Source organism: Ochotona curzoniae, unplaced genomic scaffold (genome assembly GCF_017591425.1).
Source record: "Ochotona curzoniae isolate NIBS_2020 unplaced genomic scaffold, NIBS_Ocur_1.0 contig_2318, whole genome shotgun sequence".
Classification (NCBI taxonomy): Eukaryota; Metazoa; Chordata; class Mammalia; order Lagomorpha; family Ochotonidae; genus Ochotona; species Ochotona curzoniae.
This window is the reverse complement of record NW_024465419.1, coordinates 9,292,558-9,317,500: the sequence shown is the minus strand read 5'-3', so window position 1 is coordinate 9,317,500 and position 24,943 is coordinate 9,292,558. Positions and strand designations below refer to the sequence as shown.

The window sequence follows — 24,943 nt, the reverse complement described above, 5'->3', positions numbered from 1 at the left end:
TGCTACTTCTGGGTACCAGGAAAACTGCCAGTGCAGACAGTCGACAAACACCTACGTTTTTGTTTGTTGGAGTTTTCAAAATGATAGAGAAATATGTGATTGAGTTTTGTTAAAAGGCTGGTAGGGGTTCAGTAGAACTGCTATAGGAATAAAGTGTTTCAGGATGATATGGAGGGGAATATTTAAAGTAGTGTCATAATCTCAGACAATAGCTATAATAGTAATATTAAAAACAATAACCAACATTTATTGAGTACTTTGCTAAGTCTTTATATGTATAATTTCTTTTTTAAGACTAATTTATTTTTACTTTAATGTTAGAGTTACAGTGAGAGGGAAGACAGAAACAGAGCTCCTCCATCCACTGATTCACTCCCCAAATGGCTGCAACAGCCAGGGTTGAGCTGGTCCAAAGCCATGACCCAGATCTTCTGGGTCTGCCATGTGGTCCAAGTGACACCCATTCAAGAGGTCCAAGTCCTTGGGCCATCCTCCTCTGCTTTCCCAGGCTATTAGCAAGGAACTGGATCAGAAATGGAACAGCTGGGACTTGAACAACTGTGTGGGATGCTGATGCCATACAGAGGATTAGCATGCTCTGGCACCACACCAGCTGCTATGTGTGTAATTTCTTGAGCTTGACCCTCACAAGATGAATACTATTATCGCCATTTCAATAACCAAAGCAAGGCTTAGAAAATTATTTACCCCAAGTCATATTTCCAAGTTTACTAAAAGGCAGTAGATCAAAATTTAAACTTTATATTTATTTGTGTATATACATTCTTTTTAAAGATTTATTTAGTTTAGTTTAAAAGAGTTACCGAGAGGGAGAGACAGAGAGAGATCTTCCATCTGCCGATTCATCCCCCAAATGCCCACCACAGCTAGGGCTGGGTCAGATCAAAGCCAGCATCCGGGAGCTTCTTTCTGGCCTCCCATGTGGGTGCAGGGTCCCAAAGACTTGGGCCATCCTGTGCTGCTTTCCCAGGTCATAAACAGGGAACTGGATTGGGCAGTATTGCAGCCAAGGCATAAACCAGTGCCCATATAGTATTCTGGTACAGACAGACAGAGGATTAGCCTGTTATACCACCATGCTGGCATGTGTATACATTTTTATATTTGATTGTGGGCCTCAAATGTTTAGATTATGTTTTGAATATACCTTTTATTTTCAGCAAAACTGTATATAAAGATTAGAATTTAAGCAGAGTTAGGAGCAAACATCTTAAAGCTCAAGATGATTACTTCATCGAAAAACCAAAAAAAAAGTATTTTACTGTGCTTTAAAACTCTGAGTTCTCAGGGATAGGCAGTGTGGTACAGTAAGTTAGCCACCACTTGGTACATCTGCAACCCATTCAGAGTGTATGCGCTAAGTCCTAATTGCTCCACTTCCCATCTGTTCTTGTGTGTCCTGGGAGCAGATGACGCTCTTGAGTCCGTACCACTGGTGAGGGAGACGTGGAAGAAGCCCCAGGCTTCCAGCTTCATCTGACCCTGTGCCATCTTACAAGCATTTGTTTTAGAGGGTCTCTCTCTCTCTCTCTGTCTCTTTCTTTCTGCCTTTCAAATATATAAAGAAAGCTTTTTTTCAAAAAAAAAAAAAAAAACTTTGTGTATTTGAAAGGTAGAGAGATTCTCTAAAATAAATGCTTACAATTATAAAGTTCTCATTGAAGTATTGGCATTTTTTTTCATTAACATAGTAAAACATAAGCCAAGTCTCATGAAATTTTGTGGCTTAATTACAGACCAGAAAGGTATAACAGACAGATAAAGTTACCGCCTGCATAATGGCATCCCACATGGGCACCCATTCAAGTCTCAGCTGCTCCACTTCCAATCCAGCTCCCTGCTATTGCACCTGTGGAAGCAGTGGAAAGTGGCCCAAGTGCTTGGACCCTTGTCCCCATGTGGGAGATATTGGACAAAGCTCCTGGCTCCTGGCTTCTGTCTGGCCCAGCCCTCGTCATGGCAGGCATCTGGGGAAGTAAGCCAGTACATAGAAGCTCTCTCTCCCTCTCCCTTCCTGCTTTTCCCTCTCCCTGTCCTTCTACCTTTCCCTCCTCCCACCTTTCTCTCTAACGCTGCCTTTCAAATAAAGATTTTTTTTTAAATAAAAAGTGTGTGCAGTTAAGTTCTTAAAACACCAGGAAAGAATTTTCCAATGACAACTTAGTAACCTAGTATCATTTAAAGAAACTGTTATTTAGTACTTTCAACTACTTCCAAAAGTTTAAAGAGCATTGGAAATGAGGAAGTCTTTTGAATATAACAGTTTGGGCAGCAGGACCTGTGAGAAAAGCTTTACTAGATTTGAAGGATTTAGGAATCACAGATAAAATATTATACCAGTTGTAATAGGCATCTATATACCCTTTTTTTAAAACATTATTTCTTTTTACTTTATCTAAAAGGTAGAGAAACAGGGAGAGTCAAAGAAAGAAATGCCTTCCATCTGCTGGTTTACCACCCCAGAGCCTACAGTATCCAGGGATGTACTAGGCCAAAGCCAGCCCAGTTCTCCCACCTGGGTGGCAGGGACTCACATATTGAGTCATCACCTGCTACTCTCTGGAGTGTTTGTTAGCAAGAAACTGGATTGCAAGTGGAGGAGCTGGGACTCAAACCAGTCCAAAGCAGCAACTTCAACTGCTTCATCAAACACCAACCTCTAGACACTGTTTTCACAGATAAAATATCTTCAGGTAACTAAAGGAGGTAGCTCTTGACCTATGATGATTTTGCTGTGCAGGAGGCATTTTGGCAATGTCTGACATGCTTGATTGTCCCAACTGGGAAAGAGTATGCTGCTGACATTTAGTAGGGAGAAGCCAGGGATGCTGCAAAATGTCCCACAGTGCACAACAGCTTCCCCCAACACACAGACATCCCAAAGTTATGTAGCCCAAAATGTCCAAAGTTACGAGGCTGAGAAACCTCAGCCTGGGCCACCAGCTGCTGCCACATCTCATCTACTTGTGAGTGGAGATTAAGAGTACTGAATAGTCTACTCTCATAGTGATAATAAAAGGCTTCAGGAGGGTCTTGAAGAAGAATGTCTTGAGCATACCGCTCACTTAGGGAGGAAGCCAGTATGCAATGAAAGCTGTGAAGGATAAAAAGTCAGAGAGGGCAACTGAAGAGCCTGGAGCTTGGTGTCATCACCTGTAAAATGCTGGCAGCAGTGTGCATTTTCTGACATCAGAGTAAAGAATATGAAAACCCATATTCCTGATATCAATAATTCCCAGAGTAAATCTGTTTCTAAAATTAGAGTTTGACTAAAATTCTTGCCCTGTAAAACAAATAATGTGTAGGGGACATGACAGCCAGCTCATCTAGGCCAGCAGAGGACATGGACTGCCTTGTCAGAAGATGGGATGCAAAACAGGCTGGACAACTCTCCTGGCCAACCTTTGCACCGAGTGTCTGGATCTGTGAACATACTAAGCCAAAGACCTTGAAAAATTTTCTCATCCCTGGTACAAAGCAAACTGTGTCTCAGAACTATCATAACCACTCAAGTAACACCCTCAGAACATTCTTCCTCATATCAGGGTCTCTAAGGTGTCATCAGTGTCTTTCCACCATCCCTGGGTGCTGAGATAGTCTAACAGAAAGAATTGCTCCATCATCAGACACAGGAGAGAAAAGGAAAAGAAGCTGAACTATTTGTCCCACCCACCTTGTTCCATACCTTGACTTTCTCCACCCTAATCGGAGGACCACGGCCATACATCCCTCTCAGCTATATAAACAATACTAAAAATGAAATATAAATTTAAAAATAAGAAGTAATGGTCCTGTGAAGTTATTAAGTTGCTGTCTAGTCTCTGTGCCATATAAACCCCAGAATTAATCTCATACAGTCAGTGTGAGGTGTGGGGACTTCCTAGATGCAATTCCAAGCCATTTCTCCCACTCTGTTGGACAGATTCCTAAATGTCTCAGCTTTTTTTTTTTTTTTTTGCATTTATAAAATTGGGATAACAAAGATATTCCCTGTGTAAAAGCAGTAGCTGGCACTTGGTATATATTCAGAAAATGTTAGCTGTTAAACAAGAATTCTGAACAGTAATGTTGTGTAATAATGGCTCTGCTTACAGAAGTTAAAGAGCTATTTGAGATATTCTGTCAAATAGCACTTTTTTTTTTAATCGTTGGGCATTTGATTACATAGCCTTTGGCTCCTACAGTGAAGAGATATGGTTATATTTTATGTTGCCTAAATAGTTACTTGATGTAATTTAGAAAAGTTCATACCCAGTTTTCTTTTGAATATAAATATATGGCTGTAATTGTCATCATAAGTATGTAATAGTAAAGTACATGAGTGAACTTGTACCTAATAAACAACAAGAGGTCACCAAAAAGTTCATGGGAACTGTATATTGTACACGGATTTTTAGATTTCACACCAATATAAATTTATATTTTAATTCCAGTTTCTATGAGTATTTTGAAATGCTTTCATGTATCTGTATCACAGCAAACAGGCCATGGCTATGGCAAGAAAATAATTAACATCACATTTAGCCTTCTCTTTAATAGCAGATTTTAAATTTCCGATATTGATGTCATCTGCTGTTAAGTCTCAGAGGGTATTTTTTTGTGTGTGTTTTCTTTACAGATCAACAGAAACATGTAAAAAAGAAGATGATCTTGACAGTCTTATTAAGGAAATATTTGAAGAGCCCGACTTTGACAAGAAACCATTTGTAAGTCAAGTGTTAGAGATGTGCATCACTGTTTCATTTCAAGAGATGTTTAAAATCGTCTTAAAAGAATATGCAGCAGCTCTCCATAGAACTTTGAATTATAAGAAATGCAGTAAGTGACCGAATTATCCCATGTAAAGAGTTCAGAAAAAATAAATATTAGAATTTCTCAACACGTTTCTCTCTTGATTTCTCAACAAGAACAAGGAAATGCATCAGAATGCATTTTCTGACATCAGAGTAAAGAATATGAAAACCCATATCCCTGATATCAATAATTCCCAGAGTAAGTCTGTTTCTAAAATTAGAGTTTGACTAAAATTACTGTAAAAGTCAACTCACAGATCAAGCTGGTTGCTTGTATTTGTACTAAGAACACTTTTCTAAAAGATCAGAAGCATTGAGTGTGGCATATCAGATACAAACACATTGTGCCATTAAGCAGTGACTAGCTTGTTAATGCTTTGATTTTTAAAAAACCTTTAAAAATATCTTAAACATTTATATCTCCCTTAACTTAATAAAACGTTCATAAAATAGGGCCTGGTGCAGTGGCCTAGCGCCCAGAGACCTTGCCCTAAATACTCCGGGATCCCATATGGGCGCCAGTTCTAATCTCAGCAGCTCCACTTCCCATCCAGTTCCCTGCTTGTGGCCTGGGAGAGCAGTTGAGGATGGCCCAAGGCCTTGGGACCTGTACCCGTGTGGGAGACCTGGAGGAGGTTCCTGGCTCCTGGCTTCGGATTGGCACAACACCGGCCGTTGCAGTCACTTGGGAAGTGAATCATTGGACGGAAGATCTTCTGTGTCTCTCCTCCTCTATGTATATCTGACTTTCCAGTGAAAATAAAGAAATCTTTTTTTTAAAAAGTTCATAAAATAATACAGCAGTCGCCAAACATCTTGATGTTTTATAATTACTTCTCTGAGCTTTTCTTTTTAAGATTTGTTTATTCATTTACTTGAAAGGCAGAGTTATAGAAAGAAGGAGAGACAGAGAAAGAAAGAGATCTTCATCTTCTGATTCATCCCCCAAATGGCCATAGCAGCCAGAGCTGAGCCAATCCAAAGCCAGTAGTCAGAAGCTTCATCCAGGTCTCCATGTAGGTGCATCAGCCCAAGCACCTGAACCATCCTCTTCTGCTTTCCCAGGCCACAAGCAGAGAGCTTAATTGGAAGTGGAGCAGCTGGGACTTGAACTGGTACCCATATGGGATACTGGCACTACAGGTTTAGCCTGCTATTCTGTGGCACCAGCCCCTCATAAATACTTTTTGATAAATTTATACTTAGTATTTTTCTTTTTTTTTTTCCTTAAAGATTTGTTTATTTATTTGAAAAGCAGAATGACACACACAGAAACAGAAAAATATTCCTTCAGTCCCAAATGCCCCCACTCTAAGTGCTGGGCCAGGCTGAAGCCAGGAGCCAGGAACTCTATGCAGGTCTCCTATCTGGGTGCTGGGAACCTAAGTACTTTGGTCATTATTGGTGACTGCCAGAGCACTAACAGGAAGCTGGATTGGAAGATGAGGCAGGACTGATTCCAGACATTCCAATATGGGATATGGCTTAACCCACCATACCACAATACTTACCTCTGTGTATTTCTTTGAAAACTAACAAACACGTTCCACAATCACCAAACTGGTAAGACTTAAAGTATATAAATTTTCACATGCCACTGGTGAAGCCAGGAGCCCGGAGCTTTTCTGGATCTCCCATTTGCTTGTAGGGGCCCAAGTGTTTGGGCCATCTTCCACTGCTTTCTCAGGCTTATTTACAGGGAATTGCATTGGAAGTGGAACAGATCAGTGTTGAATCAGCACCCATATGGGATGCCAGTATTGCAGTCAGCAGCTTTACTTACAACATCAGCGCTTATAGTTAAAATTGCATATTGTTGTACATACATGTATATATGAGTATGTTTAGTTGTATATATTTAGCTTTTTAGTGATTTTACTATATCCCATTTTTCAGCTTTTGGGGGAAAGAGCAGGACTGTGTAAAATGTGTGTTGGGTGAGAAGCAACAATTCATGGACAGTCCATGCCACATTTGTCGATAGAAGCCATATCATGCTCTGACAGTAACCACTATTCCACCTCATCCCTCAACTCACCCATTAGACTGCATTTCTGATTTCCTAGACCTACACAGGAAGACCAGGAACCAATAACAGATATCGCAGTAGGCCCACTTAGAGTCATGAGCCTGGATGGTACAGAAAACATATGCCCCAAAACAAAAAGAAACTCACATTATTATTTTTCAGGCATGCACCAGAAACTTTTGCAGCTCTGTTTAACATCAAATAAAGGAGTTAAGAAGAAGTAAAATGACATATTTTTGCCTCCATTAAATTTCTTCACCGACTAGGCAAAACAAAGACATTCTTGCTATGTCTCACTTCCTCCCCTTGGCGGTGGTCCTAGGATGTGGTTGGGTTATGTTATTTGGTACTAAATTCTGGTTAACACCTAATAAATGCTCATTAATGATGATGATGTTATGTAACCATATAGGAACTACTGTATGGTTATGATTAGCTACCATTCCATAAAATCAGAATTAATATTTCTGAAGTTAGACAGGAGTTAGATTCATTTATTTTTTGCTCAGATGAGTACTGTTCACAGTCTTTTTAAAAAGTGAGTCTGAGTGGTTTTTTTTTTCCTTCCTTAATTGAATTTTTCCAGAATGAAGCTTTAAATAGCAGGTCTTTCATATTAAGTCACTGAACCCTGGTATTAACTGCAGAATTATAAAGAGACTCTAAATCATAACATGCTAATAACAGCAGTATATCAATTTCCAAGACTAAATATTAGCAGAGTAACTGGCAAATTCCTGCAGTTCTACTTCCTTTTTGCCTTTAAATGGCTTGATACTGATACCGCTAAAACTAATTAATTTTAAAACATTTTTATTGTAAAATAAAGAATATTAGCTTTCATGTTACCATTCTCTAAGTTGCCTTTTGCTGTTTTGTTTTAACAGAAAGTCAAACCTACATCTTCAGGGAAAATATCCATCAGAGCGTCCATCCAAGGCCTGGGGAAAAGGTAAACTATACATACTAGTGAGCAGATACTGCAAGCCTACTCTAGTAAATGTTGTTATCATTCAGACAAATGTGACATTTAACTACCTTGACCTTCAGAAGAGAAACCAATAGCAATGTCTTCTTGTGGTCTGTGACCCCTTAGCATAAAGGAAACTAAGCTGGAGATTATTGCTATTATAAATAATTTTCTGCCATTTTGAAAGAATGTGTGAACAGTTACTCAGAATTAATGTTCTGCTATTTTCTTGAGCATTTACTTTGTCCCTTATATAGTTAGCGAGCACATTTTGCTGTGGTTCATTTTAATTCCTTGAGTGTTCCTGAATGTGTGGGTTAGAGGGAGAAAAGCAGTTTCTCCTGCTTTTCTTGATCCTGGAATAAATGCTTCTGTGAAAGAGTTAGCTTGCTAAGGAAAATATACAGTTCAGTCACAAGAACCTAGAGTCAGTGAAGACAACACATTTCTCATGTTTCTTATTTGTTGATATTTCGTTTTCCTCCATCTGTTGAATGCATTTAGTTGCAGTCCGGTATACCTTGGTGGAAGCAGCATTCCTTTTGGGATTGGAACATACACTTCACAGAGGTACAGTGTTAAAAATTGACTTTCTTACTAGGATTTTACAAATCGATGCCCATTTGTTAAAATATGGTTCATATCAGCTTACATTAAATTTTTTATAATGATGGGCCAGTGCAGTTGCTCAATTGGCTAATGACTTCTACCTGCAAGCACCAGCATTTCATATGGGTATCAGTTCATGTCTCAGCCACTCCACTTCCAATCCAGCTCCCTACATATGGCCTGTAAAGGCAGTGAAGGATGGCCTAAATCCTTGAGACCCTGCACCTACAAGGGAGACCCAGACGAAACTCCTGGTTCCCGGTCAACCCAGCTTCAGCCACTGCAGCCATTTGGGGAGTGAACCAATGGAAGGAAGATCTTTCTTTATCTCCTTCTCCCTGTAAATCTGTTTCTCTAGTATGTTTTATAATGAGAGGTATATTTTATTAACCAATCTAGTCGCATTTAGTTGACATGTGGATATGTATTCTTAATATATACCCACTTAAAAAATGGTATTTATTTGAAAGGTCCAATTAAAGAGAGGGAGAGCCAAAAATGAAGAAAGAGACAAAGAGAGAGAGATCTTCCATTTGCTTATTCACTCTGAAAATGGCTAGAACCACCAGGGGCCCAAGCACTTGAGGCCCTCCTCTGCTATTCTCCTAGGTGCATTAACTGGGAACTGGATCAGAAGTGAGTAGCCGGGACCTGAACTGGTATACATATGTGATGCTGGTACTGCGTGCAGCAACTTAACTCACCAAGCCACAGCACCATACTCTATATATACCCCTTTTTAAGCCCCACCTTGAGTGCCTGATCACTCCTGCCATGGTTTCGTATCCATAGGACACCAGGAGACTGAATTTTCCTCCAAACCATGGGAGCCAGTGGCAAAAGCAGATGAGGCAGTGTGTCCATGCCGCTGCTTGATCCTGTAGCCACACTGGTTTGATCAGTTAGCAGGAGACACTGAGTCCACTAGTCCAAGTTCTCCAGGACAGAGGCTTGATCTGACCTATTTACATATTTTAAAAGCAGAAACCTACTGTTCTTTGTCTCTTCTCTGCCTGTCCTACACACACTTCTCACTCAGCATTTCTTTGCAAGTAGTCCTATAATCATGATGTCACCTACCCCAAACCTGTATAGCTCCTACCACATTCCACTCCCCCTTTCATAATATGGGGAAACAGATTGGTCTTAAGCAAATGTTTATACATTCCTGCTATTTTGGAAAAGTAATAGCATTTTTAGCAAAGGCCTGCCTACCTAATTATTTTGTTTCTGTTTTCTTTTTGTCTTGTTATTTCCCAAACACCTTTTTAATTTTGTTATTTTTTTTTATAAACAAGTTATATGATTACATCCTGATTGTGTTTCTGGAGTAATAACAGTTATGTTAAGTAATGGAAGTGATATCTAGGAAGCTACTGTTGGAAGGGCATGGCAGTGCTCACATAGATCCAAAGAACATCAGGATGGAAGGATTGAGTGTGCAGGGAAGCCTTGCACAGGCAGAAGACAGGCTCGGAAGAATCCAGTGGGGGTGGGGAAGAGGGTGCTTCCAGCTGCAAGCACCAGAAATGCATCATAGCATACTGGAAACTTATCAGTTTATATCAGAAGAGACTATAATCTCGCTGCTGTCAATCCTATTACCTGTGCCTACTCAGTTGGACTCCTCTCAATCTTACCTAGTCCTTGTCACTTCTGATCCAAGTCACCCTTGGAATACAATAAGAATTTCCCACCCATCATCCACTTCCATCTTCTTTGGGCTCACCCCCATACATCATTCATGATAATACTCCTGTTTGAGTGCTTCCCCATGCTGAGAAGAAGCACAAATTACATTTGTCTCATAGCAATTCAAAATTCACTATTTGCCTTACAAAACTGTTGTTCTTTTATTTGTTTATTTGAAAAGGAGAGTTACAGAGAAGGAGGGATAGAGAGAGAGAGAGATCTTGTATCTACTGGTTTACTCCCTAAATGGCTGCATGGGCTAGCACTGGGCCAGACTGAAGCCAGGAGCCAGAAGCTTCGTCCTGGTCTCCAATGTGGGGCTCAAAGGGCTCAAGCAGTTGGGCCATCTTCAGCTGATTCTCCAGGCACATTAGCAGAGAGAACAGTGAGGACTTGAACTGGTGCCTATATGGATAGCCAGCACTGCAGGCAGCAGTCTTACCCATACGCCACAGCACCAGCCGCCAAATTGTTGTTCTTGGTCTTCCTGTTTTCTCTGTAGATCCTTCACCTCTAATTACAGCTGACTGAGGTACTCTACTTCATCTGACCCTTTGCTGGCATTCTTGACTTTCACCTGTATTTTTCTGCCTCTGAGGATTTTTTGTTTCTATCTAGAATGTTACTCCTTCCAATGCATAGCCCCTGCTATCTTCTTCACTCACATATTACAGATTTGATTTCTCATTATCTTTGAACTTTCATCTTGTCCACATTCATCAAATTCCTCACTATATCCTAAACACCACCAGTAGAAGAACACCTAAAGAGGCAAGTGGTAGCACCATGGCATGGAAAGGGAAGGCTCCAGTGACAGGTGTCTGAGTAAAATCCATGCCGGGCCTGTCAGGAGCTGTGAAGCTTTGGGAAAGGGATCTGATCTAAAGCCTCAGCTTCTTCACTAACACACACTAGGCAAACTTTGTGGCGACCCTGTGAGGATTAAATGGAATCATAAATGAAAGCTGTACCTGTAGTACAAAAGGTAGCTAGCTACTGGAGATGCACGCTGCAATTTTTTATCCCTTTCTCATCTAGTAATCCTGCTTTCTTGCTGATATATCAGGGGCAAGAATGCTGTATTTTATTACCACTATTCTTTTTATCTCAGGAAATACAGATCAGTGTTTACATATAGATACTTCTTGATTTTAAAACTAGTCATTAGGGGGGAAAATGCATTCCAGTTTACTTCTAAAGAGTAAATATTTAATTAAGATTTTCTTGGATATAATTTATTTTTGTGTATGCTTTGAGTTAGTACACCAAAAAAAGAATCTTGTTCCAGATATAATTTCAATTTTAAAAACACAGCCTATTTTTGTAGCTTGAGAGTCCTATCAAAGTGTTGATTCACCAGGACACCAAAATCTAACAAACTCCAATACTTCTAACTTTCCGCACCAGAAGGATGGTGTGCATATAGTTGTACATGCCCGGGTAAACATCCATACTTAAAAGCCTTTCCCATCACAGAGCTGTGTTGAGGGACAGTCATTAACTGTCATCAGCTGTCCCTTAGTGATACAGAAACTACCCATAGAAAGAAACAAATATGTTTATGTACATATAGAATATTTTATATGTGAAAGTACTACTGTATGCATTCTATCCATACCCTTTTTTTTTTTTGAAAGCCAGAGAGAGGGGCCTACATGGTGGCATAGCACCTAATCCTCTGCCTGCAAGTGCCAGCATCCCACATGGGTGCCACTGTTTCATGTGCTGGCTGTTCCACTTACAATCTAGCTTTCTGGTCCCAGTGAAATGGCTCAATGGCTAAATTCTCACCTCACAGGTGCCAGGATCCCATTTGAGTGCTGGTTCATGTCTCAACTGCTCCAATTCCCATCCAGCTTCCTGTTTATGGCCTGGGAAAGTAGTAGAGGGTGGCCCAAAGCCTTAGAACCCTACACCTGCATGCAAGATTCAGAGGAAACTCAGCTCCAGCTATTGCTGCCACCTGGAGAGTAAACCAGCAGATGAAAGATCTTTTTGTCTCTCCTTCTCTCTGTAAATATGATCTGCCTTTCCAATAGAAAAAAAAGGGATTTTTTTGAAAAGAAAAATCTAGCTCTCGACTTGTGGCCTGGGAAAACAGAAGGTGGCCCTAGGCCTTAGACCGCTGTGCTCACATAAGAGTCCTGGAAGATCCTGGCTCCCAGCTTCCAATCATCTCAGCCTGGCCAGTGCAACCAGTTGGGAAATGAACCAGTGGATGGAAGACTTCTCCCTCTGTCTCTCCTTATGCCTTTAAATAAAAAATAAATAATTAAATCTTCAGGGCAAAAAAAAGAAGAAATGAAGGAAAAGCAAAAAGCAGAGAGACAATCCAGTTGCTGGTCCATATCCGAAATACCTTGATACCTTGATAGCCAGAGTGGGCCGGGACAGGCCAGGCCAGGAGCCAGGAATTCAGTCCATGTCTTACACATGGGTGCTGGGGACTCAACCACCCTAATCATCACCTGCTTCTTCTGAAGATGCTTGTCAGCAGGAGGCTGAACTTGGGAATAGAACCCAACCACTCCAATTTGGGATGATGTCCCAGGTGTGCTTAACTGCTGTACCAAACATCTACTCCTTTTTTTTTTCTTCTTCTTCAATATATAGACAGAAAGTAGACAACTTTCGTCTGCTGGGTTACTCCCCAAATATCCACAATGGCCAGAGCTAGGTTGAAGCTGAAGCTGGAAGCAGGAATGCGGTGCAGGTGTATGACATAGGTGGCAGAAACTTCATTACGTGTCACTGCCTTCCAGGATCTTCACTTGCAGAAAGCTGAAAAACCAAAGCAACATCAGACCAAGGGAATCCACTGTAAGACACAAACATTTGTTTTATCTTTCTGGATAAAACTCTTGAAGTTTATTAAGTCAAATGTAGAGCCGGAGGAGACACATTAGCCTAAGTTTCTCATCTGAAAGGAATAAATGACTGTTTTTAATTTTTGAAATTGATACAAAGTTTTCAGTTTGCCTTTAAATATAAGAGTCACCACTAGTAATAAAGCAGAACATAAAACAAGTAGAATAAATGTCAAATATTTTAAGAGCCTTTCAGACTATTTCAGAACAATAAAATCAATGCTAATGTGCTTCCAACTTATCACAGGTTAAAAGAGAAGCAAGTTTATACGTAATAATTCAATGAAAAGTATGCATACAATATCTATAATAGCATTAATTCATCATTATGAACATTAATATTAAGATTAGGCTGATTGTAATAGCATTGTTACCATTATTAATACATTACTTCCTATTTGCTATAAATTAGTTGAACAGTGTAAGTACTACTGGATAAGTAGAATTCACTATTAAAAAGAATTAAATGAGAAAATAAAATTTTTAATGATCAAGAGCATACATAAATCGATTATAATATAATTAGCATGCCCTTTTTATACCAAAAAACAATAATGAATAATGCAGAATAAAAAACTGTTCAGATACACAAGGGGAAAAGATGATAGAAACAGAAATGTCCTTGAAACATGAAGGCAACACACAAATTTTCAACTGAAAGAGTACATACTGTTTAATCATACTGTTTAATCATGTCTATGAGTACTAGAAACTAACAAAAGTGCTAATTAAAAACCTGCCACATAATACTTGAATCAAAACTGAGCTAGAGGAAAAAAAAAACAGAATTAGGTGAAAAATAACAAAGAAAGCACTGCATTTCAATGTTCTTATGGACCAATCAGAGCTGTTTATAATCCAAGGAGTGTTTCTTCTAGTTATAAACATTTTCATTAACAAACAAAAAAAAAATCGTATTTCTATTAGGTAGGAAGAAAAAACAACAAACTAAATCCTAGCAAAATAGGCAATCTGGGAAGACAGCTAGATAGCAAACGCCAGGAATTCACCTCCCTAGAAAATAACTGCACTACAGAATCTCTCTCCTGCACCTACTGAGGAACCTTGGACTCAGCAGGCTTGCAACTTAGAACAGAGGGTTTGGACTGTAAATTGCCATTCATTTTGACCAATTTCAGCCCATAGAGAGTGGCTACTGCCTATCCTGTGCCTCTCAGCCCTGTGGCAGACAGCTGTGCTCGTGTTATTGAAGCAGTTTGCACACAGGTGTGCCCAGGGTAGGCAAAAATGTCCCAAAGACACAGCATCCTAACCACTAGGCTAAAGGCCCACTCTAGTATCCAGGCTATATAATGTGTTATCAGTGTATAGCTTATTCATTTCCTGTAAACTTTTTGGCTATTCCTCATGTGATAGATTATAAAAATGTATTAAATTATCTTATTGTATCTCTATTTTCATGAACATTTTGAAGTATCCTCATATGCATATTATGAATACATATTGAGTGTACTCACATGCATATTACTGCAAGCATATTGACTCATCTGATCCATTGGAGGAAAAAAAAACAAGATGCAGGTAAAAGAATGTAAACTCCATTTTATACATGAGGAGATTGAGTAATTTGTGTTAGATGTATTAAACACATTAGCCACCATCAAAATCTTAAGTATTAAGTGAACAAATTGTGACAAATGGATACTTCCCTGCCCTCTGTGAGCTTTCAGTCTAGGTGAGAACATAGATTCTAAGTAGATGATTCCACAAGTAAGTATTTCATTTCCATTTAATATGTGACATGGAGTATAGAATATATAGCATGCTGTCAGTGTAGGTAGTGTTCATCGTAACTAATTATGAAAAGGAAGGAAATATCTTCCTAAGTGAACAACATTTAATGAAACCACAATATGAAAGCTATGAGTGAGGGGTAAGCAGGCAGAGGAGGCCATTAGAGCCAGAGGATGCACCATGTTAGAAGATCCCCGAGATGGGAGGGAAGAGATGGGATTTGGAGCAGCAGAGAACAGCCCAGGTGGGCTGAAACTTGAGAAGTAGGGGAGACAGTGGCTCAATGGAGCCAGCAGAATAGTTGAGCTAATTAGTTTGGGCTCTTAGAGTCTTAAAAGATTCTAGAAAAAAATATCTCATCTATTTAGGGAAGTCACTGGGCTTTTTTTCAGATTCATACTGAAAACAAGTTAGGGGGACAAGATGGGAAGAGGACAATGGGAGGTTAGTCACCAGGCTGTCATCACAGTAGCTGTGGGAGAGAAATGATGATAGCCGCCATCTGAGCAGCAACAATAGGTCAAGTCGAGATACGCAGTGTACAGAGTTGACGGAACTCAGTGAATGGCTGTGATAGCTAAGAAAGTTGTGAAGACGACTTCCAGGTAATGTGTCTTTCCCAGTGTCACATCAGTTAATACAAAGCAAGGACTCCACCTGGTTACTTAATTCCAAATTGTTTTTGCTTTCTGATACAACCAGCTTGTAGAAGGCCTTGTAAAGTAGATAAGATGGTAGGTAAGTTGCTGTTGCAGCTACTGTTATTTTCAAACTGCTGAAACCTCAAGCCTCCCTGGGTCTACTTGTGGAGACTCAATGAGACTCTACCAAACCGGAGTCTAGATAGAAGTCTATATTGGGCTGTATTTGGGATATTTGTACCATAAACATCTTTAAAATAGGTTATTCTGTTTATTAACTGGACAAAAGAACAAGCCGTTTGTGGCTCCCTCTTTTGTATATTCATTAAACATTTTAGAGGAATCGCCTTGAGAATTTATCTTCCATTGCGATCATTAGTTAATATTATTTATTTTTTAAAAAGATCAATTGATTTGAAAGACACAGTTTTGGAAGGCATTACAAAGAGGGAGAGAGAGATTTTCTGTTCCCTGGTCATTCCACAAATGGCTGCAATGGCTGAGGCTAGACCAGGTCAAAACTGGGAACTCCTTCTTAGTCTCCCATGTGATGGCAGAGGCCCAAGTATTTAGAGCATCTTCTGCTGCATTCCCAGGTACATTAGCAGGGAGCTGGATGAGAGTGGAGCATCTGGGATATTGTACCCATTTGGCATGCTAGAATCACAGGCAGTGGCTTAACCCCCTGCACCACAACACCAACCTCTAGGTAGACTTTCATATATGAAAATCTGAAGATCCTTTACTTACCAAAGGTATTTGACTTACAATTTTGTAACTTTATAATAGTGTACCTTTATTCAGCAAAAACCATACTTTTAATTTTATCCTTTTTCCAAGTTAGCAATATGTGGCACTTGGCAGCCACATGATCACAAGACAGACAGTCAGCCATCTCCAGAGCAGTGTGTGGCTGAGCCTTGGTAGTCGACAGGTTAGGTGCATTAAGTGCACTTTCAACCTAGAATGGTTATCAGGACATAACCCCATTGTGAGTCAAGGAGCATCTGTTTGTAGTTAGGCAAGAAAAATATATTAAAGTCCTAAAACTAAACACTGAGTTTACGTGCCTGGGGCATAAAAGGAATGGAGTCTATTCTGCCTATTTGTTTTGTTTATCTGATTTCTGTATGAAGCTCTGTTCAGAGGTTAATATTGTTAGACTTTAGAGCCTAAAGATTTGAGTCTTTTACCCAGTTAGTGGAAAGAACAAAGAGTAGTGGTTGAAAATGTGGTGGCATTAATAACTGGCATAGATAAAGCCACAGCGTTGTTTCAAACCAGTTGAATTTTACTCTCCTATTAATTTCTTAAATTACTTACAAGACTGGATTATTCCATAGACTGGTACTAATTATGATCTAATAGAGTGAATCATTAACAGTGGAGTGATTTCTTAGCTGCAAGTTTGTTTTATGTCCTCAAAGGACAGTGTTTGAAGGAAAATGTGGTAGTGTGAATAGAACTGAATAAACTACTAAATTTTAAATTAAATTGAAAAGCCGTATTTAACCTTATGGTTGAAATTTTACACATATAAACTGTCAGGAAATTCTAAATTATGGTTCCCATAACAGCAGTAATTCAGCACAATTGCCATTCTGTATTAAGGCATTAAAGTTAACACTCTGCACAATCACGTAATAAACGACATATGCATAAGAAGGCACATTATGGTAGCTGTGGGAACCATCATTTTGTACTTCCTGACTTGTACATTTAAAATCTGAATTCAGATGTGGATGCATGTAATCATGTTGAATTTCCATAAGAACAAATACAACTTCTTAAAGTATTAACACTTTGAAAGAAAACAAAGAATTGCCTATGAAATGTTTATAGATTTTAAATGTTTTATTACTGTAATGGTTGATAATATTTTTAAAAATATAAAGCATTCTCAAAGAAAAGTTTTAGGCCAAAAGTATATGCAAGTCTGAAGTTAATATATGTGAGGAAAATAAGTGAAGAAATGTAATGATATGTTTGTTTCATTTTTGACTGCAAAAGTACTATATGCGTATTAAAAAAAAAAACTTAGTGTGTAAGAAAAAGATAATGTCCCTCCCTCCCTTTCATTTTTACCAGTCCTGACACAGCCAGTATTAGCTACATAATATATATATGTAACCTGCGTTTTACTCTATGTTCCTACAAATATTTATATATATATAGAGTAACATTTTTGTTGTTACTTTTACAAAAATAACATCATGCCATAGTATAATAGGTCAGCAGATAATTCTAATTAATTCTCTACTGATTGCATAGTGTTCTACAGTGTAAATGCACTGCATGTTATTTAATCATGCCCTCCCTCCCCATTTTTTAAGACTTTTTTCTTTGAAAGTCATGTTTGCAGAGAAAAAGGAGAGACAGAGAGAAAGGTCTTCCTTCCCAAATGGCCACAACAGCAGGAGCCTGAAGCCTAAAGCCAGGAATTTTTTCCGGGTCTGCAACATGGGTGCAGGGGCCCAACAACTTCAGCCATCCTCTGCTGTTTTCCCAAGCCATAAGCAGGGAGCTGGATCAAAAGTGGAGCAGCTGGGATGCGAACTGGTGCTGTATGAGATGCTGGCACTAACAGATGGAAGGTTAGCCTGTTGAGCTGCCACACCAGCCCCATCCCCCTTTTGTATTTAAAAGGAGGAGTTATAGAGAGGGAGAGAGACAGAAAAATCTTCCATCTGCTGGTTTGCTCCCCTGGTGGCTACAGTGGCCAGTACTGGAATATGCCAAAGCCAAGTTCTTGGGATTCCATCCGGGTCTCCCATGTGAGTGGCAGGGGCCCAAATACTTGGGCCATCTTCCATTACTTTCACAAGCACATCATCAGGAAGCTGGGTCAGGAGTGGAGTGACAGGGACTCAAACCTGCACTCATATGGCATGCCAGCATTGCAACTGGCTGCTTAATGCACTGGCGCACAACATGAATGTATTATGCCAGGTCATGGGGAAACAGAAACAGACAAAACAGAAACAAACAAAAACTATCCCAACACTGAAGTAGGAGAGCCAGATTCATTTCAGTATGATGTGGCACATTCCCTGGTAAAGGGAGCCCTAAAACTTTCAACAAGAGAAGAGGCACTTACAGGATTTGGCTGAAATGAAGATCATTCTCAGACACAAGTCAGAAATCACTGGATGAAAGACTTACACATACGTCGTTTATTTTATATTTGTGTGATAAATATGTGTGTATATGTCAGTATGCAAAATCTTAGTAAAATTAGTAGATTTATGCAGAAATTTAAAAGTTTACACGCATAAGTAATCCCTTAGTATAAGCACTTAGAATAACCTTACTTTCAGTTGTTTTTTTAGTAATCTACAATGTGTTGCATTCTATAAATGAGTGACCTTGTTTTGATATTTAAACATACCAGTACATAAAGAACAATCTTTAATGTTCTTCCTCTGAACAGAGCATGTGACCATCTCCGTTGTGTAAGCTGTGATTTCAGGATAGTGAGCTACAATGACTGTATGTGGGACAAGTCCTGTGATTATCTGTTTTTCAGGTATGTTTCTAAAGAATTTCCTTTTGTAAAAATGTACCAAAAAACTTTACATATCTTGTTTTGTTGTATTGTCTGTTGGTGGACCTTGCCAGATTACTGTAGCATTTACCTCTTGTATCTTTCATCCATTTCTTCCTTTCCATCTGTCTTAGTTCGTTTTCTGTTGCTATAACTGAATACACACATTGGGTCATCTATAAAGAAAAGAGATGATTCAGCTCATAGTTTTGGAAGTACAAGAGCCTGGAACTAGCATCTGCTTGGTAGCTAGTGAGTGCCTTCTTACTAGGGGACTCTGCAGAATCCCAAGGTAGCTCAGAGCATCACATGTCAAGATGAAGTAAGCTAGCCACAGAGAATTCACTTTTATAATAAAGCTACTGGGCAATAACCCATTAATCCTTGAATCATTCATAAGGGCAGAGCCACTACCCTCTTACAGGTCCCATCTGGTCTCTCTCTTTGCCTCACAGAATATTAAATTAAACATGTGTTTTGGTGGGCCCATTACAGCATTGCACTGTCTGCTGTCAGCTTAGGCACACTTTTGTTACTTCCGGATGAGAAGTTCCTCACTGATACTTCCATCTGCAATGTGTTCATTCAGGCCGTCCTTTCCTTGCTCAAAATTAAAATATAAATCTGAGTTTGTTGTTCTTTTGCCTATTATTTTTCCTGTTTATGAGATAATGTCCAAATTCCTTAGCGTATCATTCAGGACCCCCTGTGATCCAACCTCCATCCATCCATCATCCAGCCTTGCTCTCCTCCGTATACTTGTCACCTCCATGAGATTTTAGCTTCTATTCCCTGTGACTTTATGTATGATTTCCCCCTCCCGGGATACCTTCCCACCATTTGGTCTGCCTGGACCCTTCCTGTGCTTCGGAGTACAATTTTTATTGTGCGTCTTCCGTGATTCCCTACCACTGTGTGAGCTGGAAGGCAAATGCTTCCTTTTCTTTGTGTCTACCACACTGCATTTACAGTGCACTATATTACAGCATTTACTGTAGCACAGAACTGGACTACAGGTGGCTGGTACACTGCCGCCTTTCTTCTTGTGGTCAGGATAGTATCTTATGCATAGTTCTATAATTTGTATATTCTTACACACTCGCTAATATATATCTTTAAATAAAAATGAAGAATTGAAAATGAATGAAGTGTCTATTTCATGGCGGCTTTGACTGCCAACTTCTATGCTTAAACAAAGACTATTTTTACATGCAAGTATAAGAGTATGTTGGGGCACTTTTCAATAGTTTATACTATTCTCTCCTTTACACGATTCTGTTTATACTCTTCTTCATGGAACAGGGTGAGAGACTTCTTCTGTGACCATTCTCAGGTAAATCTATAAAACTGTCCTCTAATCTAGAAACTTTAATTTGAGATGCCTCACAGTTCTTAACCCAAATAGAGCCTAGTACAGTGCCAAAATCCTAGATCGGGGAGTATGTATTATTAGACACAGAGGTATGAAGCCATGTGCCATGTCTGAGGAGTTACAATTGGTTTGAACTTTGTAAATTTTTGGATACAAGGGCCAGAGATGGCAAGAGGTAGAGCAGAAAAAAGACCAAAAAAAGAGCCAGAAAATCAGTGCTGTGTGTGATGCTATCTATTGATGAGGTAACCATTTGAAGGACAAGGTTGGATGTCGACTTCGAGGAGGTGCTGAAGCTGTTCTGCGGCTCATACAGGAAATGTAGTATGTCCCGTGGCAGTTGAAGCCATGAGGGTGGATGCCATGCGCTAGGCACACTGTGGGAAAGACGGTCACTGAATGCAGAGTTGAGGGCTCATCTTGTTAAGGCTCATCTTGTGATGCCTGGATGTTTCCACTGTGAGGGATGGAGCCAACTTGGAAGTCAGGGAACGCATAGGTAGGTACCTCTACATATCCTGTGAGCTGATGGAAAAGGAGCTTTGATATGCAAGGAAGAGAAAGAGAGCTAGGAGACAAGCTGTAGGCTTTTTGCATCTCATGACCCACAGTTGAGAATGTGGATGTAATCTGCCAGAATTAAGGGAGCAGTAGGTAAATCAAACACTGGAGGTGGGGAATAATCACTGGAGGAAACCAAGAAAGAACAGTGAGCAGAGGCAAGTGGAAAGGTCTACAGACTGCCACCTGAAGTCCTGCATAGGGAACAAAGGGACCATTTATTTTGGTGGTATCAAGGTGCATATTTATTACACAGAGAATAATAAAGTAATTGTCTATTTTATTGTCCTTATTTTACAAATGAGAGAAATAAGTGTACCTTACTATAGACAAGTTTTAGAAATTTCTAAACTTTTAAAGTATTTACATGTTTCTTAAAAAGCATTTGAAATATTTTATTTAGTTCCCTAGCTATTCATTATTCCTATTACTAAAATCTCTAATTAAGGATATGGTCAAGTGTAGGATATTAAGTTTGTCCAAATACATTGCAATTAAATGAAAAACATTTTCTCTCATTTACCTACCTAATTTTGCTTTTTTTTTTCCTGAAAAGACATATTTTTTAGTTCTCCCTTAGTTTATTGTAATGTTAGCAGACTCACTTAGCTAGCCAGTGCCTCAGTTTCCTAAACTCAGACATTAGTCTGAAAAATCTGGGAAATTGTGTCCTCAGTTTGTGCAACGCAGTGCTGAATGTGGTGCCCACTGACCACTAGAGGGCACTTTGTAACCTGCCTTCTCTTGCAGAGATAGCCACCCATTATAGAAGGCTTACACTGTATTTCATCATTTCACTTTGTACTTTTTCATTATTTTAGTTTTCATTTTTATGTTTTTCTATACCATGAAATGCTTACATAAACTCAGTACATGTGCTGTCACGAAAATAATTTGTTTTCTTAATTAAATAAAATTAACATACATGTTATTTTTATAATAGCATCAAATCTAGTGATAAGTGTCTTTTACCATGATTCTGTTCTTTGACTTAAAATGTGTAACCTTTTTTAGGATTAGCCTTGATTTTGTCCCTGATCATGTAACTAAATAAACAGAGCATTTAAACAAATGAAAGATATTAAATGGGGTCAGCTATTAGAAATAATAGGAGTTTATTAATAAAAATTGCTTTTGATTAATTTGTTAGAAGCCCTTTATCTTCTTACTTATACTCTCCATTTGCCAGATTGCAGGCTTGTAGAATGTGACCTAAGTGAGTACCTCAGGAAGGAGCTGAATCACCATCTTTTTGCCCACCCTGACATCATCTCTGATAAGACAAATCAATAACTCTTCTGTTCTTTAGGCCATTGTGTCCTAACAGATCTAGAGGATTACCATCATAGAGTCCTGGACATCAGTACTGTCACCAAAATGAGAACAGGCCTTCCTTCTGTTGTTAGTGTGAGGGAACATAGGGGTTCTTAGCATTCATATATTGTCAAGATAGGGAAATAAGCAACTAGAGCTACTTGGGGGTGGGGGGCAGAGTTCGTCAAGCCTTGAGCAAAGCCACTGTGCTAAAACTTTCCTGTTATACCAACAGGAACAACATGCCAGAATTTCACAAGTTAAAAGCAAAGTTGGTGAAAAAGAAAGGAACCCGAGCCTATGCCTGCCAGTGTAGCTGGAGAACTATTGAAGAATTGACTGACCTTCAGACGGATCATCTGCTTCGTTGGGTTTGTGGCAAACATTAAGAAATCGAGCTCTTCCTGTTCAGACCAATGCCTCCGTGGGAGCAGTCTCCAGTAATCATAACATTTTAGGTAAAGTCCCAATATTAGGCCCTTTGGAAAAAGACAGTGAATTTCATTTAATATAATCACACAATTTTTGAAGAATGAATAGACTTGGAAAGATAATGTGCTATAACATTTTGGAAGTATTCCTCTCTGATATGTGGATGTTTCCATTAGAAAGTATGCTAACAAGTAGCCAGAAATATCCTTACAGAATTTCACATAACAATATAGCTTTACATTCACAAATGCAATATTGACTGCTAATGCACTTAGTGTAAATATTCCTCTTTTACAGCAAATACAGGGCATAAGACTGGCCCAGGAAGAGACCTTTATAAAGGTGTCTACATCATCTCCTCCAGTAAGATCTGATGTTGCCAGAGATCATAATGTAGACATGGTAGAAACCAAGGCTAACCGAATGCTTAAATGCACTGGCTCATATCTGACCTTACCTCACCAGCTCAAAGCAATCTTATGCACAGTAACGATAAATGTATGCTAGCAGTTTGGGCCTGTTTTCTTCCATTTGTTCATTTATATACCAAAAGTTATTAAGGTTGATATTTTACCAAATATCTATAGAAAAAGCTTTTGTTATACATGTAAAACCACAAAAACACTCATACAGATTGTTCAGTTTTGCTTTTTTTCAAGTATTTCCCAGCCTTTAATTCATAAAAATCCATCTAGTAAGCACTAATACTATTTTTTAAGGCCATCTATGGACTTTTCTAGCAAGATCAACTTGACACATTATTTACTAGATAAAGACACAAAAGGAAAAACAAGCCTAACAACCAGCAGGTAACCTGTTGGGCTTTCTTTATATCCCTAAGACTTAAAGACCTTGCAGTATATTTAAAAAAAAAAAAATGACTTAAATTTTTTGAAAGGCAGAGAGACAGGAAGATATCTTCTATCTACTAGTTCACTTCCCATAGCAGCCAGGGTTGGCAAGAGCCAAAGCCAGCCCTGTTACACGCATGTGTAACAGGGACCCAAATACTTGGACTGTCATCCACTGCTTTCCCAGGTGCATCAGCAGGAAGCTGGATCAGAGGCGGAGGAAACAGGACTCAAACCACTTCTTCAGTATTGGATGCCAATGTCCCCTAGCCTGCTGCCACACAAGGCCCACCATGCCCAAAACCCTTTGCCACATGTGTCCACTCTGTGGTTCAAATGTGTGACACAGAGTGCCTGGAACAAGAGTCATTGACGCAAACTTATGATCACCGTCAGCTTGTGCCGAAACCCTTCCCGACACCCAACCCAAGGAAGGAAAATTAACATCCCTTCCTAGCCATGGTACATCTGCATGCTTATAAAACTTAACTCTGGTAAGTCAGGCACTGCAGCAGAACAGATCTCATGGGCAGATGCCCACACTTGTATATAAAAAATGTTTGTAGATTTTATTTTGCAATAAATATTTTTTACTCCCTAAAATATATCTCCGTGTAACTCTCTCAGAAATATAGGGGTTTTAGACTTAAATCAGCTATTCCAGGAAATAGCAGAGCAAGCAAAATCCAAACATACAGAGCATCATGGATTTTGGCACATTGGTAGCAATCAGATTTTGGTTTTTGTATTTCAATGACCAAATTACTTTGAAACTTTTTAACCTATTTTGTCTCTGTTTTAGAGAAATAAATTCTCTTTTGATTTCGTTTAATTTTTATTGTTTAATTATCACTATACTGAAGCATAGGCACACTGCCTGTATTTGATATTCTATAACATGATAGTAATCCCCATTGTCAAAAGTATGTATATGAGTTCCCATTTTTATAGACAATTCACTTGATAAGATTTTAAACCTTGTACTGTTTTATATAAGAGTTAGAATGTGTTTATATACAAATTATTAATAGTTGTAATTTAAGCCAAAATGCACCTATTTTCATATCAGCGTACAAGAAAAGCATAGTTTCTAACCAACCATAGTTTTAACATATGAAGTCTAATAAACTTTTGCAATGTTATGCACATTTGTTTTCAATGTTTATAATATTTTCTAGTTTTAGCAACCATCTGTTGTCAAGACAGATTTTTCCTTGAGCTATATTATACCCTCAGCTGCTTATTCTCCATGGAAATAAGTAAATAATAAGCAGCTTTACTTGAATTTTGTTATTTATTACATTGGATAATAAAATATTCCTGTGAGCCTGTCTTTGAGATAGTTTTGACAAATTTTTCTAAATGTCAAGAGCAACAAAAACATTTCCAGCCATTCGCTTGGACAGAGAATGTATTCATTTCCCTCTAGGAAAAGCCTGCCGTAAGTTTAAGGGGGGGGGGGGGGGGTATATACATATATAAAAGAAGGTGG

The 24,943-nt window shown here is 39.0% G+C and overlaps 1 protein-coding gene across 3 annotated transcripts in view; it reads left to right on the top strand.

Annotated features, from left to right (window-relative positions):
• CUNH8orf37 (chromosome unknown C8orf37 homolog) overlaps positions 1-24,049 on the top strand; it is a 26,726-nt gene extending 2,677 nt beyond the window's left edge. The window contains exons 2-6 of one of the 3 annotated variants that reach the window (XM_040972612.1): positions 4,640-4,727; positions 7,731-7,795; positions 8,318-8,383; positions 18,808-18,903; positions 22,404-24,049. In XM_040972612.1, the coding sequence (XP_040828546.1) occupies positions 4,640-4,727; positions 7,731-7,795; positions 8,318-8,383; positions 18,808-18,903; positions 22,404-22,557 (469 nt within the window). In that variant the 3' untranslated portion in view covers positions 22,558-24,049. Of the gene's footprint in view, positions 1-4,639; positions 4,737-7,730; positions 7,796-8,317; positions 8,384-18,807; positions 18,904-22,403 lie in introns of all 3 variants that reach the window. The other 2 variants (XM_040972613.1, XM_040972614.1) reach the window with 2 other exon arrangements.
• The last annotated feature ends 894 nt before the right edge of the window (positions 24,050-24,943 follow it).